The sequence below is a fragment of the Diplotaxodon limnothrissa genome, linkage group LG23 (genome assembly GCF_057381915.1).
Source record: "Diplotaxodon limnothrissa isolate DT_005_m linkage group LG23, D_limnothrissa_male_GT1.1, whole genome shotgun sequence".
Lineage (NCBI taxonomy): Eukaryota > Metazoa > Chordata > Actinopteri > Cichliformes > Cichlidae > Diplotaxodon > Diplotaxodon limnothrissa.
Window position 1 is genome coordinate 42,259,414 of NC_140617.1, and position 17,694 is coordinate 42,277,107.

The following is a 17,694-nucleotide window of genomic DNA, read 5'->3' on the forward strand; positions in this document are numbered from 1 at the left end:
GACTCCACTGCCTGCTGTCAGTCACACATTTAACCGAGGAATAATCATAATAATGATAGCAGCACGTTCATGTTTACCAGTTAAAGTATGGTAAACTTAGAGTCTGAACAGTCTGTCTGAAGGAAATATCTGTTAAGTTCTCGGCCTTTTTTCCTTCTTCTATCACATGGATCTCTTCAATTCAGTTCAATTCAGTTTTATTCATAGCTCCAAATCACAACAACAGTTGCCTCAACGTGCTTTGTATTGTAAGGTAAAGACCCTACAATAATACAGAGAAAACCCCAACAATCAGACAACCCCCTAGGAGCAAACGCTTGGTGACAGTGGGAAGCAAAAACTCCCTTTTAACAGGAAGAAACCATTGGCAGAATCAGGCACATGAACAAGTTTTTCAGCATCACTCTGAAACAGAAGTTTTAGAGATATTGTGCAAATTTTTTAAAAAAAGCAGTCCTATAACCTGACCTTATAACAATAACAATACAATAACCACCTTGTGTTTCTGCCCCATCTTCAATGACAGCAACAACAACAACAACAGCAATAGTGCAGGGAAGACGGAAGTCATGGTGTGCTCTCCGCCCAAGACGGTGCTACAAAAGTTGTTTTAATGTATCTTTGCAGTGGTTTGCAGTTGTCTGCAGTTTGTTTGGCGGGTACTTTTGCACAAATCAACTACTTTCAGAAAGCTGGATACACTCTGAAGCAAAACCCATTTGTCAGTGTCCTAAAAGGAAAATATTCACTCACTATATCATCTACAGGCACCAGGTTCACAGTCCGAGGTGTATACTGACTGAACACCTGGAGGAAAATTACGGGCTGATGTGAAGCCAATCCATCATGTTATCCACTTGCAGTACAGTCACTGTAGCTTTACCGTTGCACATCAGTCCACCAGGAATGTAGTCTACTTCTAAAGTTTGGTTAACCGGTTACAAATAAATCCTGCACTGACGACACTGTCTAATTTTACTAATCTTTCTAAAGATATTAAAATGCATTCACAGCACGTGATGCAGTGTTAAGAAGTTCTGACTTACAGAACAAATAATTTCATCAAACTGTCAACTTCAAAGCTTTAGTACTTAATGCTTCCAACATGTGATTTAAATAAGAAAATATTAGAGCCGAATTTGAGGGGGAACTCCAACTAAAGGATACTTCAGGGTTTTAAACTGAAATATGCTTTCCAGCTTTCCAGGCAATACAAATTTTACATTTGTAAATGGAGTTCGGCGCTAATTCGTTCAACGCATTAACCACAGACGGGCTGATGAATTCCACGAGCTTGTCTATGAAATAAAGTTTAAAAATGGAACAAAAAAAGAAAACAATGTTAATGGAAGCGCGAGCTTACCTCTCACCTTTGGGTCATCACAGGATTCACGGTGAGGGGAGTTATGCGGGCTCAGAGACAGATGCAGGACTCGCTGCAGACCCGCCGTCCACAGCTGTGCACTCTGCTGCAGCCCTGTGATGGCAGGGCGAGGCAGGCTCAGACCACTAGGGGCGCTGTGTGATAAACTGAGTGGTTTCTACGTTTAATACCGCAATAAGTGTGATTTGACAGGCGTCTTTATGCATGACGGAAAACAAAAAGAGAAAGAAAACAAGAAGTTATGTTGCTTTTTTGTTTTTTATAAAAGTCAGTCTCAGGCCCGTATTGAGTCATTATGACTTCCCAGAGCCGATAGCCAGTGTGAGTCTGTGACACTGTATTGCAGAACATTTTCTCCAGTAAGACAAACCTCGCTTTTTAAAGAAACTTTAAAAACTTTACAAAAAAAGTGGATCCACTTAGTCAGGAAGGTTGTGCTAAAATTAGTCTTGGCTATGGATTGTCCAAGGGTTGCCTTCTCTTTCTTGATAGAAGGCATGTGCCACTTATTACTGGCACATGGATGAGCTCATTGAGAAAAAGAAAAATACAATCAAGAAACCACTGAGCAAAGCTTGGCTGCCACCTAGCGGGAGAACATTACGCAATCCCACTGCAAAACATTAACCTAATCATGTACTCTATGTAAACAATGACTGTATCTAAAGCACTGCAGTTTGCATTTCAGATAAGTTATGAATATTTCCAAAAGCCTCAAACACGTTTTTCAATTAAAATAATCAATTACGACCTCTGTGTATTTTATTTTTATTTAATTTTATATATATATGTATGTACATGCACACACGTAGATATACATATATACTATACATATTCAGTAATGTGCATACACTTTATATTTGTACATATATTTATTGTTATAATCCTCAGATTTACCCATTCTTATATTTTGTTTGTTCTTACGTTATTGTATTGTATTTTGCACGCCTCTGTTGCTTGTGAAGCTTGTACACAAGAATTTCACTCACATGTGCTGTACCAGTGTACCTGCACATGTGATGTGACAATAAAAGTGATTTGATTTGATTTGAAAACATAAACACATAAAAACTCAGTCAGAAATAGAACAAGTTCAACATATAATACAGTTAATGTAAGATTAAAAAAATGAGACAATTTACCTTGCAATCTGTATTCAGGTGTTTCTTCTATATACACTATAAATATAAAAATGCAATTTTCAACCATAGTTTGGCTTTAAATCTAGAATTATTTCTTTCTTACCTATTTCTACTTGCAAGATGTGAATGCTTTTGGACTTGTAATGGTAGATGTTCAACATAAAAAAGCATGTGAGCATATGACATAACTAAATGAATGAATGAATGTTGGGAAACATGACAGAACAAAAAACTAAACAACGACAAATCAGCTACAAATCTAATAGGGCAACAAGTGTATTGTTTTTCTGCCTCTTCTTCTTCTCATTCTTTATGATCTGCATATAATACTAATCATCATCGTCATCATATTATAGCACTTTTTTCCTGAAATTACAACGTAATAAATAAAGCCTGAACCATAAAATAATTGCCAGAAAATTATTTATTTATTTATGGTATTTTAAAAAAAAAACCTGGACTGTTCCTTGAACCTTCTGACTAATAAAAAAAAAGAATTAAATATTACTTTGCATTTATGAGTTATAATCTGCATCTGGCATTGTTGTGCAATTTATTTAGGCTTTCATGAAGAAGAAAAAAATCACAGGTCTCAAAAACTCCTGTATGAACTATGATGCATTTGGCTTCATGTGGTTAATTCTAACAATATGCAGTGACTGAGAAAGCATTAAGTTTAATTTCTTTTGTAAAATTACCAAATCATGCCATTTCTAAAGTCTTCACTCAAAGCTCTACTTCAATCTTGTTATTTAGAAAATAAAGGGGAATTGATTCATCGTTCAGTCCTATCTAATCGCAGTTTTTAGTATATCCAACTGAGTAAACCTGTTTGCTTTTTTAGCTGTGATAACGTGTTGATGAACTGTTGCTCTGATTGTTTCTATTTTCTCAGCCATGACGCAATAAACTCCCGCGCTTTAGTAATTCACCGGTAGCTAATAGAAACAACGCATTCACGTTCCCTGTGTCGATTTCAACCAATAGACACAGAGAGTGCGTGCCAGCCAATGGCGAGCGCATGCCTAAGGTCTTCGATCCAATGACCCCTGAGTAAGGTCGATAAAGCTAGCCAATAAGACGCTAGCAGCATTGTGTGACCGAGGCAGGGTCTGCCGGGTTCATTTCGCCGCTCCTCCACCCGGCTGCTCTTTTTGGATCTCACTGCAATGGCGGAACAGCAGCAGTTCTACCTCTTGCTGGGTAACTTGATGAGCCCTGACAACAACGTCAGGAAACAGGCAGAGGTAAGACGAGGAAAAAAACAGTTTTTGGTGGCTGACAAGTTCGGCGAATGCTGGAAGTCGTGTGGCCAAGTTAGCAGAAGCTAACCACTTAGCTGTCCATCCTGGCCGCGCGCAGCCTCTCACGTCAAGCTCGGTAGCCCACGTGCGCTGTGAAGCCGAGTACTAGTCAGCTAACGCTAACTACCACCATGTTGCGTAGTTATACGTGGACATAATTTCGATGTCACAGATACCAGCGCTGTCATGACACCATGTAGCCGTACGTGTCTCGGCAAAGCTCGGGCTGTTCGGTAAAAAGTGAACGGACCCGTTTGTCGGAACCAGCCTCCAAACCTCCAGCTGACAGTGGCGCCTGTAGAGTACAGGAAGTAGCAGCAAGCTAATGAGCTACCCACAGTGCTGCTAGGTTTGTTAGCTAGCACGCTAGGGTTCAGCACATTGGCTTGCTAAAATATTAAAGCGGAATATTGAGACTGAACGTGGCACATATGCTGAGTTACTGCTGCGGTGATAAACAAACCATCAAAGGGATAGGCTGTAGATGGTGAGGTAGTTCATTCAAAGGGGCGATTACTTATGCAATGGCCTCCGGTCGTGTTAACTAAAAGTCAAGTCTTAACCAGACAGTTTTAAACTAGCAGCCGTGTTTCCCTTCGTGAAGTTGATCATCTCAGTTTCAGACACGTCAGTAGCTAGGCTCGTCTCCTCGGATTAGTTTCTCTCAGAGGATTTGTTTAGGCTGTGTCTAGCTCGTCTATTCACTCCCCCCCTCACAACCACCATTATTAGCCTCTTGTCGCCGCAGAGCATTGTTACCAGCGTCCCCCTCCCTCTCCGGCACCCCGACTTTTGGATGAGGTGGTTGAATCTTATCACACACCGCCTCTCTCTACCAGTCAGCGTTTTTCTTTGATAAACTCAGACTGTCTGCCGGGATGCTAAGCTCACTGGAATTCATCCTTTATAGGAACTCCTCCCGTTCTCTTTTACTCGCATAATAGGAATTGATCCACCTGTATGGGACCTAAACTCACATTTTAACAGTTGAAAGATACAGTTAGTCACCCTTTATTTTATTTTAATTTTTTTGTAGTTAATCCCATCACTAGTTCATCCAAGTGGTGGTATTGTGAGAAGCCATGAAGTGCATTTGAATTTGTGTGGCAACCAAACTCATTTAGGCTTTAGGTGGACAAATGGATTAGTGCAGTAGTTCAAGTCAGGTTATAAGAGGAGTGGACTTTGCAGATTGATTTGCAGGTAATTCAAGGGTTGCTCAACCTGAGCGCTTGGTCATTCTGATTCTAATTGTTTGGGATTTGATTTTAGCCCAGCCGTTGGCACATCTGTGCTCCTCCCTGTCTCATTTTGTCAGTTTGGGAATCATTGAAGGTGGCTCTCCCGTGCAGTTGTGTTAAGAGTTTGTATTCGATCCTTCCACATGATGGGGATGCTGAAACTACATGCACATAGTGACTTTTACCAGAGCGCACACCAGAGGTTTCACTGTATCCCTGTGGAGTCTCATTTAACTTGGGTAAACCAGCATAACAGTGGTAAAATAAATGGGTGGCTCTTGTGTATGAGCCCATTAGGGCTCATGTTCAGTTTATAGCCATATTCGGTACACTTGCACAAATGTCACACTTTTACTGCTCATTAAAATACTGATTGTCTTTATAGCAAACATCAGTGATGTACAGGGTTTTTCCTGGCTCAGAACTGGACATTTGGGGTGCGATTATGCAAAGAAACACAATGTGAGTTGAGGCAGAGTGTTACCTTACCTGACAGATGTCTATGTATTTTCCTGTGGGGTTTTTTTTTTTTTTTTTTTTTTTTGCCATTTTTATAAGGAAAATATATTCATGCTTCTGTAGCTTAACCCTCAGTAAAAATGGGAAAAGTGAATATTCAGTCCTGCCTTTATATTTCAGGTAATCCCTGATATGACCTCACTGGACAGTCCTTATTATTTTGACCACAGCATCTGTTTAAGCTTGAGTGTTTTGGGGGGTTTTTTTTGGTTTTCTTTGTAACTGCAGTAAAGGGAACATGATGCTGTATTAGCAGTAGAAATTCATGTTGTGCATGGCCTGTCTGATCCTAACCGCGGTGCTTTCATTTTCTTTTCAGGAGACCTACGACAATATTCCAGGCCAGAATAAGATCACATTCTTGCTACAAGCTGTCAGAGATGCGTCTGCTGCAGAGGAGGTTTGTACACGGATTGTGAACATATCTGTGGCATGACATGGTGAATTTTTTCAGCCTGAAGCAGGGGAACTTCAAAAACTTGGCCACTTAAGAGCCCATCTGAGACATTTATGATCTGTTGTATTGTGCTCAATGAAGTCTTGACACACCCAAAAACGGACCATTTAGGCCAAAGGTCAGACAAAGTTGACGTAATTCTTTCACCTTTAAAATCTTAAGTTGTCAACAAATGTTGTGTATGAAATTTGTTTTTCACTCGTTCACATCTCCGTGGGTTTTTCGGGTGCTGTGTCACAGTTAATATGAGACATTACATGCTAAATAAATGGATTATGTGCATTTTTGCCCTATATGAATAATGTACTGAGTGGGTTTTAATACACACAATAACTTGGAAAAACATCATCCAAAGTAATCAGGGATGCGCTCCAGCCTCTGTCAGAATCTAATAAAAGGATGGTGAAATATTAAATCCAAATATTCTTATATATGTCTATCTGTCGTAATTATTACCCATTCAGATGGCAGTACACATGGGAAAGAGTGATGCAATGCGTGACACTGAAGCCTGCAATACCTTTTATCTCTAAAAGATGCAACATTGCTGGCATTTCAAGTATGTAGTCCGGCTATCACATGTGAGGCCTCGGCGCTGCCTGACTACGGCTTGTTGTGAGTCACAGTTCTGGCATTCAGGCAGTCATGTTTACTCTGAATCCACCAGCTGCTTGGGTCCTCATGCTTCCTCTGCTTTACTTTACCTCAAGGCTGATATTTTTAGAGGCTTGAAATGGGAGCAGGCAGAGAGGTGCTTGGCCCAGGGAGAGTGACTCTGCCATTCTAAGACACTCGGTCTGGTTTTGTTTTTGTTTTTTTTTTGTTTTTTTTATTCCCCTTAATGACCACTCACTCTAAAGGTTTTGGTTTACCAAACGGGTAACATGTCTTTGCAGAAGGAAACGATTTGTTTCACAACACTTGTTAAATAGAGAGCATAAACTATAAAACTAGCTGGTCCAGTAAGCCAACTGCCCAACTAAACTGAAAAAGGAACACTTGTGTATGGGTGTCTGACATGACTGTTTAGGTATGACGTCATGTTGAAAGCAGCATTGTATTTAATAATTTTTTTTGCCCCCACAGGTCAAACAGATGGCAGCAGTGCTGCTGCGGCGGCTGCTGTCTTCCTCTTTTGAGGAGATCTACCCAGGCCTGACCGTGGAGATGCAGACAGCCATCAAAACAGAGCTGCTGACGGGCATCCAACAAGAGACTTCCCCAACCATCCGCAAGAAGATCTGCGACATTGCAGCCGAGCTGTCCCGGAACCTGATCGGTGATTTTTATATTTATTTATTTTTTCTCTCTCACTCTCTTCTGGTGGCTGTTGATTAAACGCTATGGATAAGCCACGACTCAGTATTTCCCATGTTATGCAGGAATAATGGGCAAACATTCTCATGGGTCATTAATGAAATTCTCAGATGTTGATCAAATAACATTCAAAGTGGAAATTACTGAGGAATGTTTGGTGTTTTTGTTTAATGTAGATGACGATGGGAATAACCAGTGGCCAGAGGTGCTCAAGTTTCTGTTTGATTCTGTCAACGCTGAGAATGTCGGCCTCCGAGAAGCTGCCTTGCACATATTCTGGTGAGCTCATGTTGCATGATGAATTCAAACTCTTACTCAGGCGGATGCACTGATGGCTGACTGATGTCTTCCAATGATATCTTTCTAGGAACTTTCCAGGAATCTTTGGCAACCAGCAGCAGCATTATATGGAAGTTATCAAGCGCATGCTTGTTCAGTGCATGCAGGACCAGGCAAACCCACAGGTAAGGTTTTAGGATGGAGCATGGCCAGGGGCCCGTTCTTCGTACGTCGCTTACTACATCCAAGATCAAATGACACATCCAAGATCAAATCATCGCGCTAACTCTGAGCTCGCTATTCCGGTTCCCCGAACACACCTGTTGTTGACGATTAGTATAGCTGGATGAAGTAATGTGAGATCACTGGGTGGCCCAACAGGGGCTACGCATCGATAGTAGAAACATTGATCGGCAACCCTTTGATTGGTCGGCGAAAATGTCGAAGGAGCGCGCTCGGTATTCTTCGGCAGCAGAGCAAGAACTCTTGAGTGAGGGATTTCAGGAGTTTCAGAGTCTAATTAAAACGCAAGGGAACACTGCAAAGGCTGCAAAAGCAAGGAGAGAGGGCTGGCAGAAAGTTGCTGACAAATTAAACTCGTAAGTAATTTAATAATAACAATAATAATGGAGTGGATCTATATAGCGCTCTTCAAGGCACCCAAAGCGTTTTACAATGCCACTATTCAGTCACTCTCACATTCACACACTGGTAGCTGTCACAGCTGCCCTGGGACAGAAGCCAGGCTGCCATATCGCGCCATCGGCCCCTCTGGCCAACACCAGTAGGTGGTAGGGTAGATTTATCATATCACACTATATTATCCAATATTATATTACATTATATTATATTACATTATGTTATATTATATCCCCTTTCACATTAGAGCCACAACAGGACCCACTAGAACATGGGAACAAGTAAAAGTGAAATATGAGAATATTCTACAGAATGGTAATATTTATCACTTATATTGCTTTTCGTCTCTTGGACAGAGACCCTGGAATACTCTGTTTGTTTGTTTATAACAGCAACCAAGAAAAGGGGCAGCGCAAAAAAAGACAGGTGGTGGTCCTGCACCCCCTCGTCAACAAGTTGGTTAAGTGAATAATACCCTCACGGGAATATCGATATCTCTCTATGAGCACACTGTCGCGCTGAGCTAAAGGATCCTGTCTGTCCCGCAATATACGCTGAATTCTGAGGACTCTCCTTATCAATCTTGCACCTTCCGCAATGGGTGGCTCGCGTAAACGGACAGGACATGGCTGCAACAGACTTCCCAAATCCACCTTCGCTTTTATAGCCGTGGTCTCCCATCTTGATTACACGAAGTAAATTGCAATTACTACTCTGAAATCTGAATTACATCTGTAATAATCACATACATGTAATAGAATGTTAATAGTACATTTCCCTTTTTTAGGAAATGACCTGTATGTATCTGTGTGACATCAATAAAAGGATCAAGTGCTGCATTATCTTTAGTTACATTGATGTTATTTATTTATGGTACAACAGTGGTAAAATATCGCTGTTGCTTTCGTATACATGAAGCGGAAATACCTGAGTGGCCGCGATCTAATCCTGTTTACATAAAGTAAGCCTGCTCCCGAGCAGGTTTACGCTTACGGCTCTGTTGCTATGACAGCAAGTCCCGGATGGGCTTCGAAGAACCGAACGATCCAGGATCACGCGAAATCGTCAACAGTCAAATCCGGCTAACTTACTTAGCGAGGTACGAAGAACGGGCCCCAGGTAGCTGAAACGTGATGTCATTTAACTTTGTGTGGATCTTTCTTTCATATCACACACCTCTCAGTTCCCTTTCTTAGCTGCTTTTATGTATTTAAATTAATCTCACAGATTCGTACCCTGGCAGCTCGGGCTGCAGCATCTTTTGTTCTGTCCAATGAAAGCAACACAGCTCTGCTGAAACACTTTGCTGATCTCCTGCCGGGAATCCTGCAGGTAAGCTATAACACATTGGTGTGTTTGTGATTTCAGATCGGATCACTTTGTACTGTAGATACGGAACCCGTCAGTACTTATGTTTTTGCACCGGTAATGGCTTCTGAGCACTAAGAGCATCAGTCATTTAAGATCTATTAATTAAAGTTTAATGTTGGATATCTGCAAATGGAGGCTGGAACTTCAAAGTAAATGGTCTACTGCTTACTCGGAGTGACATGATGTTTTCATACTGTTATGATCGATTCTGACGACAGTCTCTGCATTGAGAGGTTATTGAAGTCATGTGAAAGCAAATACACATGCAAGTGTTTGGTAGCGTTTGTTCCTGCAGGTTATAATAATGCAGCATCATTATGAAATATTGGGCATCTTGGATCCTGTAGCAAATCTTCTATTGCAGTAGCATATTTTGTGTTTGACTCATAAAGGTGGAAGAGGAAGTCAGGACAGAATGTGGCATTAACTTTGCCACACCTGTTGAATATATTTGCATTACAAACCTACCTGTTTGTTTGATTTACCCATCAGGCAGTGAATGAGTCATGCTACCAGGGAGATGACTCTGTGCTCAAGTCTCTGGTGGAAATTGCAGACACGGCACCCAAATACTTGAGACCCAACTTGGAGGAAACACTGCAGCTCTGTCTGAGGGTAAGCTGCAACCTCTAAATGGTGAATATCTCTTTACCACTGATCAAGACTCGAGGCATCGTTTCATGTGCAATTGTCCTGTCTCCTCAGCTGTGCGCTGATACCAACCTTACAAATATGCAACGGCAGCTGGCATTGGAAGTCATCGTCACGTTATCAGAGACTGCAGCGGCCATGCTAAGAAAACACACGGCCATTGTAGCACAGAGTGGTAAGAGTTTGATTCAGCGGCCTCTATAATGATGTGCCCAAATAAGATGAGTGGAGTAGTTTTGATAGAAGTCTGTTATGTTTATTAGTGCCTCAGATGCTGGCTATGATGGTGGATCTCGAGGATGATGATGAGTGGGCGATGGCAGATGAGCTGGAAGATGAAGACTTTGACAGGTACGTCCTGATGCACTAATATATTTCCATCTTTGAGGGTCGGTACAGCATCTGCGTCCCCTACTTCTTAGGCTACGTTCACACTGCAGGCGAAAGCGCATCAAATCCGATTTTTCTGACCCTATGCGACCCATATCTGATCATGCTATGACAGTGTGAACGGCGCAAATCCGATATTTTCAAATCCGATCTGGGTCACTTTCGTATGTGGTACTGAATCCGATACATATCCGATGTTTTAGAAAGCGACTGCTGTTTGAACGGTCAAGTTGCATTAAATCCGTCTTTTACGTCACCGACACAAGACTGAAGCCAATTATCAGCGCCGGAGAAGCACCCGATACGACATCGCGAACGCTTCCTGGCCATCCAGCGTAGATGTCAGTGAAACTGTTGGGAAGACAACGTAAACATTTTATTTGTACTGTTTAATCTGCAGATTCTGACAGAAATCTGCAGCTATCCTTTGAAGCACCGCTCCTCTCTTAAACAGCAATAAGGATCATTATTAGGTTATTTACATTATTATGTAAATAACAAAACAACTTAAAGCAAAAATTGGGAAACGTGAAGTCCGAAGTCTTTATATTAAGGGCCATCAGTCAAACAATACTGTTGCTCTGGGTCTAAACAGAGCGCGTTGTGTGTGACATCTTCTTTTGCGCATGCGGGCCGCTTTGAGCGTTCACACTAGAGCACGTTTGCTGTCGCATTTTATTTGTAGTGTGAACAAGCAGACAAAAAAATCGGATTTGATCAAAAAATCGGAATTGAGCATTAAGACCTGCAGTGTGAACGTAGCCTTAAAGTACTCTGAAGTTCAGTAGATGTGTGCATGTCCATAAGTTCCTGGATGTTTCTTGTGCTTCACCAGTAACGCTGTGGCTGGGGAGAGCGCGCTCGATCGAATTGCCTGTGGTCTGGGAGGGAAGATCATTCTTCCCATGATCAAACAGCATATCATGCAGATGCTGCAGAATCGTAAGTAAAGCTGCACATTACTGCAGCACTGATTTAACTTTAATTAAGCTACCATTTTTTTTCATACAGCAAAATTAACAGCTGCTTTGGTACTAAAGTGCTTAAATTTGTGTCAATTATGTGTTTCCTGCTAGCTGACTGGAAGTATCGCCATGCTGGGTTAATGGCGCTGTCGGCCATCGGTGAGGGTTGCCACCAGCAGATGGAGGCCATCCTCCAAGAGATCGTCAGCTTTGTCCTCCTGTTCTGCGCCGACCCTGTAAGGAAACGGCAGCCGTTGTACAAAAGTGCCACTCAGTTTACTTAACTGTCTTAATGGTTGGTTGATCAATGTTTAGTCGCATCATTTCCCATTTCTTAATCATTTACACTTTTTTTTTTTTTTTTTTTTCTCCTTCCTAGCACCCAAGGGTGCGGTATGCCGCCTGCAATGCTATTGGACAAATGGCCACAGACTTTGCCCCCACCTTCCAAAAGAAATTCCATGATAAGGTATCTGAAGTGACTTAAACAGCTGTGCAAGCATTTTCATTTTCTTCATGGCTACAAAGACAGTTTGTTTATTCGTTTTAGGTGATCTCAGCCCTGCTGCAGACCATGGAGGACCAGAGTAACCCTCGGGTGCAGGCCCATGCCGCCGCCGCCCTCATAAACTTTACAGAGGACTGTCCTAAATCGCTGCTCATCCTTTATCTGGACAACTTGGTGCAGCACCTTCATGTCATCATGGTTGCCAAGCTGCAGGAGGTACAGTAAAGTGTTCGAGGAGACCGTGCATTCACAAAGTCGGTGTGTGTGTGTGTGTGTGTGTGTGTGTGTGGTCTGTTTCATACAAATCATTTCTTCAACCTTCAGCTGATCCAGAAGGGCACGAAGCTGGTGCTGGAGCAGGTGGTGACATCCATCGCCTCAGTGGCCGACACCGCAGAGGAGAAGTTTGTGCCATATTACGACATGTTCATGCCCTCGCTCAAACACATTGTAGAAAACGCCGTGCAGAAGGAGCTCCGGCTGCTGCGCGGCAAGACCATAGAGTGCATCAGTCTCATCGGCCTGGCTGTCGGCAAGGAGAAGGTATACTTTGACCATCAAAGCATACCATGTGCCAAGATCCTAATTCAAGGTTATTCCCTTTAAATTAAGCTTTAACCCTCATATTCGCACATCTTTCTCTCTGCCCTTCTAGTTCATGCCAGATGCATCGGCTGTAATGCAGCTGCTCCTCAAGACCCAGACTGACTTCAACGATCTGGAGGATGATGATCCCCAGGTAGGACGACTTGAACAAAACTTAAAACTATCTAGTTCAAGGTGGTGGTCACACACAGTCAGCTGCTATGGTTTGTTCTCGGTTTAGATCTCCTACATGATCTCAGCCTGGGCGAGAATGTGCAAGATTCTGGGGAAGGAGTTCCAGCAGTATCTGCCGGTGGTGATGGGCCCCCTGATGAAGACTGCCTCCATCAAGCCTGAGGTGGCCCTGCTTGACAGTAAGTAACAGACAGCTGCCGCCTGTGCCTCCTGCACTGACTTCTGATGCGTGTCCAGTTTGTTCTATAAGCCTGAAATGAAAGTCTGCAGGCATTCAAATGATCAGTTACCAAAGCATGCTTTAAACCTGATCAATCCAGTGGTGAATAAAGGCTGCAGCCATGTACCTTTACCCATATTGCAACGAATCAGTGTCCGTAGATTAATAGTCACAAATCTCTGAAGAATATCTGCTCACTGTCACGTGTTCATATTTAATATTGCAGTAATGTGCTGCCTGCTGGGACTTCTATATGTGATTCTTGTATGTGTAATGTAAAGGATTCACTTAAAACTCTTTCACTTTTCTCCTTTTAAAGCCCAGGACATGGAGAACATATCAGAGGATGATGGCTGGGAGTTTGTCAACCTGGGAGACCAGCAGAGTTTTGGAATCAAGACAGCTGGCCTGGAGGAGAAGGCTACTGCCTGTCAGATGCTGGTGAGAAGAAAATGAGACTCAAGACTGTCCTGAGAAGCTGTGGATGTGGTCATCACTCACTCTTCCTCTTCTTTCTTTTTCTCAGGTGTGTTATGCCAAAGAGCTGAAGGAAGGTTTTGTTGAGTACACAGAGCAGGTGGTGAAACTCATGGTTCCTCTGCTCAAGTTCTACTTTCATGATGATATCCTCTTGTTATGACATTTTAAACTTCAGTATAATTGAATGGTCTGATTCTTATATAGCAATTTCCTATTCTTCCAGGGCACTCAGTGCTGCATGATTTTGGGGGGGCAGGGGCATTCAACCTTTAAAATAGTTTAGCTGGATTCAAACATTCAGGAGGAGGCAGCACGATCAGATTCCATGTTTAGATGTTAAAGACTTCAGCATGAACGTCTCTGATGGTTCCACTGTTCAGATTAAGTGAAAATACAGGTGACGTTGGCCTTAACTGTCTCACGTGTGCGGGTGGCAGCAGCTGAGTCCATGCCCCTGCTGCTTGAGTGTGCCCGGGTTCGAGGACCAGAATACCTCACCCAGATGTGGCACTTCATGTGCGACGCCCTCATCAAGGCCATCGGCACAGAGCCAGACTCGGATGTCCTGTCAGAAATCATGCATTCGTTTGCCAAGGTAGCTACATTTTGGGCTTTTTTTTTTTTTTTTTTTTTTTTTTTTTTCCCTTCTCTCCCCATGAGCCATGTTATTTTGTGCACTGACAAAAGTGTGTTTGTTAAAGTGCATAGAGCTGATGGGAGACGGCTGTCTGAACAGCGAGCATTTTGAGGAGCTGGGCGGCATCCTGAAGGGGAAGCTGGAGGAGCACTTTAAGAACCAGGAGCTCAGGCAGGGTGAGACTTCAGAAACACAAATATTTTACCCATGACAAATGATACATCACAAATACCATGAGGGCATGATTATTTTAAATGCTGGTACAAAATCCTAACACATACTTGTGTTATCCAGCTAAGAGACAGGATGAAGATTATGATGAGCAGGTAGAGGAAACACTACAAGATGAGGTAAATATTTTTGCTTTGCGTGTTAACCTTCAAAAATGATGATGATGATGATGCAAGACACTCCAAGCCATCATGGTGTTTGTCTTCTCCCAGGATGAGAACGATGTGTACATTCTGACCAAAGTATCTGACATCCTCCACTCGGTGTTCAGCAGTTACAAAGAGAAGGTGCTGCCTTGGTTTGAGCAGCTGCTGCAGCTCATTGTCCAGCTAATAGTGAGTGATTGTTGAGCACTGTTTTTAGTATCATATGTACATGGAAACTGGAAATGAATACTACTAAACTGTCTCACTTGTCTTCAGTGTCCTAACAGGCCCTGGGCTGACAGACAGTGGGGTCTGTGCATCTTTGACGATGTGGTGGAGCACTGCAGCCCCTCCTCGTTCAAATACGCAGAATATTTCTTGCGGCCGATGATCCAGTCACTCTGCGACACGAGCCCCGAGGTCCGGCAGGCAGCTGCCTACGGCGTCGGCGTCATGGCTCAGTTCGGAGGCGAGAACTACCGCCCCTTCTGCACAGGTATGACCTGGTCTTTACTTTACCTGCTGGCAGTTCAGTTGTTTAGCGACACCTACATGATGTGCTCTGGTCTTTCTTCTTCGTCACAGAGGCCCTCCCCCTGCTGGTCAGAGTCATCCAGGCAGCTGACTCGCGCTCAAAGGAAAACGTCAACGCTACAGAGAACTGCGTCTCTGCTGTGGGAAAGCTCATGAGGTTCCGACCAGAGTGCGTCAACGTTAACGAGGTCCTTCCCCACTGGCTCAGCTGGCTACCGCTCAAAGAGGACAAAGAGGAGGCGGTCCACACTTTTGACTTCCTCTGTGACCTCATTGAGAGGTAGGGTACCGAGACTTCATTTTCCTGACTGTCTATGAACCACCTCCACCCTGCACACCTGACCTCTCAATCCTTTCTCCACAGCAACAACCCGATTGTCCTCGGACCAGAGAACGCAAATCTTCCTAAAATTTTCTTCATCATAGCCGACGGCGTCTCAAATGAATCTATCAAGAGCGAAGACGCGTGCAGCAAGCGGCTCGCTAACGTGATCCGTCAAGTGCAGGTAAGCCCAGAAATGTAGACACAGCCCTCAAATCTACTTTGGGTAATCTGCAAAGCATTTAAACATATTCTTGTCATATCTTCCAGACCTCAGCAGGATTGTGGACACAGTGCATATCGACACTCAATGAGACGCAGCAGAAAGCCATACAGGACCTTCTGAGTACTGCCTGAGCCTGAACCTCGCCTCCGTCACCTCCCTTCTCTTTAAAAATTAAAAATCAAGCCCATTAAGAAAAGTTGAACTCCTGAACCTCCTCCAAACACTCCCTCTTCTTCCTCCTGCTCTGATCTGTAGTGCATATGGATGCTGGCTTCACCCCAACCACAACCCCCTACCAACTACATTACTCCACCTACATTCAACTGACTTGGAGCAGGTTGGATATGAATGACGAAGGAGGACTCTGGCCATCTGCTTTAAAGACTTTTTACCTGTATTGACGGGAGTGGGATAAGAGTAAAAGGTTTTGTCTCATCACCGTTACACGTCTTCTACTCGGATGTTTTTATTTTTTTCCCAACCATTCCCAGACATGTGACCGGTCTCGTCGCGCCCAGACTCAATCACCAAGTCGCCCTACACAAACTCATTGGACAGTCGGGCTCAGGAGGAGCTACAGTGGGGGGGGGACGTGGGGACAGGACAATTCTAGTGGACTGAGCAACTGAACGAGGTGGAAATGCACACTGGGCAATCACTGCCTGTCTCCTGTGAAATTATTATTTTATTTTTTTGTATTTTTATTTTTATTCTTTTCTCGTTACATCACCCCAGCATTTCCTGGGGGGAAATGTCCTCTGACTACTGCAGCTCAGAGCTTTCAAAAGTAATGGCATGTTTAAGTGGCTAACCCTAGAAAATATTCATCGTTAGGAAATTTACGTCATCGTTGTCTGGGAGAGTTGATATCGACTTGAGCAGCTTTCCTCCATAGCCTTCCAGACAGCTGTTCACAGGAAGTGAAGCATTTGAACGGTTAAGGGCCCTTTTTAGGTAGCAGCATAACGACTCGGTGCTCTCTAAGAAGTTGGTCACAGCTGTAAAGCCTGTGGCGCGTTGGTGAAATATGAAGTGTAGAATGAAATGTATTTGTTTAAGTACTACCTTACTCTTAACTTTACAGTTCTGACCCTTTGCAGTCCTGCAGGTATGTGATGGAAATCCAGAAACTACCAAGAATAAAACTACATTTGAGAATTCTGAAAAAGTGGTCTTCATTTTCTGCTTGCAACTTCCAGTCATTCGGCATCTTGGACAACCAGGGGAAACTGTCATCACATGTCTACACGCGCATATTTTGAAGCTTTGTCTAAACTGGCTTTAATTTCGCAACACATAAGATGTTGATTCTGCCAGTGCCATCCTGATTAACATGTTCTGTAAGCTGAAATTCAGTTCAATTCTAACCCAAAGTAGTGTTTACAGCCAGGATTAAAGTGTTCAAACATGTGGCACAGCTGAAAGTAGTTTCTGTATAAAAAAATCATCCATCCATCTTCATCTGCTTTATCCGAGGCCGGGTCGCGGGGGCAGCAGCCTAAGCAAAGAGGCCCAGACCTCCCTCTCCCCAGCCACCTCCTCCAGCTTATCCGGGGGAATACCAAGGCGTTCCCAGGCCAGCCGAGAGATATCATCTCTCCAGCGTGTCCTGGGTCTGCCCTGGGGCCTCCTCCCGGTGGGACATGCCTGGAACATCTCACCCAGGAGGCGCCCAGGGGGCATCCTTGTCAGATGCCCGAACCACCTCAGCTGGCTCCTTTCGATGTGGAGCAGCAGCTGCTCTACTCTGAGCCCCTCCTGGATGGCAGAACTAAAAATCAATTTTAAAATTTTCTCCCCATCTTGTCTCAGAGGTTTTGAAAGCTCCTCTTGAGGTTGTACTTCTGGGAAATTCAGGATACTTTGTCACAACTCAAATTCTTGCAGTGTGTTTACAGGTGCTGTTACACTAAAATGGCAAGATATAACTGCTACGCTTAAAAAGAATTTT

At 43.3% G+C, this 17,694-nt stretch overlaps 1 protein-coding gene across 1 annotated transcript; it reads left to right on the plus strand.

Annotated features, from left to right (window-relative positions):
* The first annotated feature begins 3,637 nt into the window (after positions 1 to 3,637).
* Positions 3,638 to 16,898, plus strand: ipo5 (importin 5). Its single transcript, XM_085347633.1, has 26 exons — positions 3,638 to 3,773; positions 5,910 to 5,990; positions 7,134 to 7,326; positions 7,541 to 7,643; positions 7,732 to 7,828; positions 9,510 to 9,614; positions 10,146 to 10,268; positions 10,359 to 10,479; positions 10,568 to 10,655; positions 11,530 to 11,636; positions 11,771 to 11,895; positions 12,039 to 12,128; positions 12,210 to 12,383; positions 12,492 to 12,710; positions 12,823 to 12,906; positions 12,994 to 13,126; positions 13,487 to 13,608; positions 13,694 to 13,790; positions 14,070 to 14,242; positions 14,349 to 14,460; positions 14,579 to 14,634; positions 14,728 to 14,850; positions 14,938 to 15,157; positions 15,247 to 15,475; positions 15,560 to 15,701; positions 15,788 to 16,898. The coding sequence occupies exons 1-26, from the start codon at positions 3,696 to 3,698 to the stop codon at positions 15,872 to 15,874; spliced, it is 3,282 nt and encodes a 1,093-aa protein (XP_085203759.1). The 5' UTR covers positions 3,638 to 3,695; the 3' UTR covers positions 15,875 to 16,898.
* Positions 16,899 to 17,694: the final 796 nt, after the last annotated feature.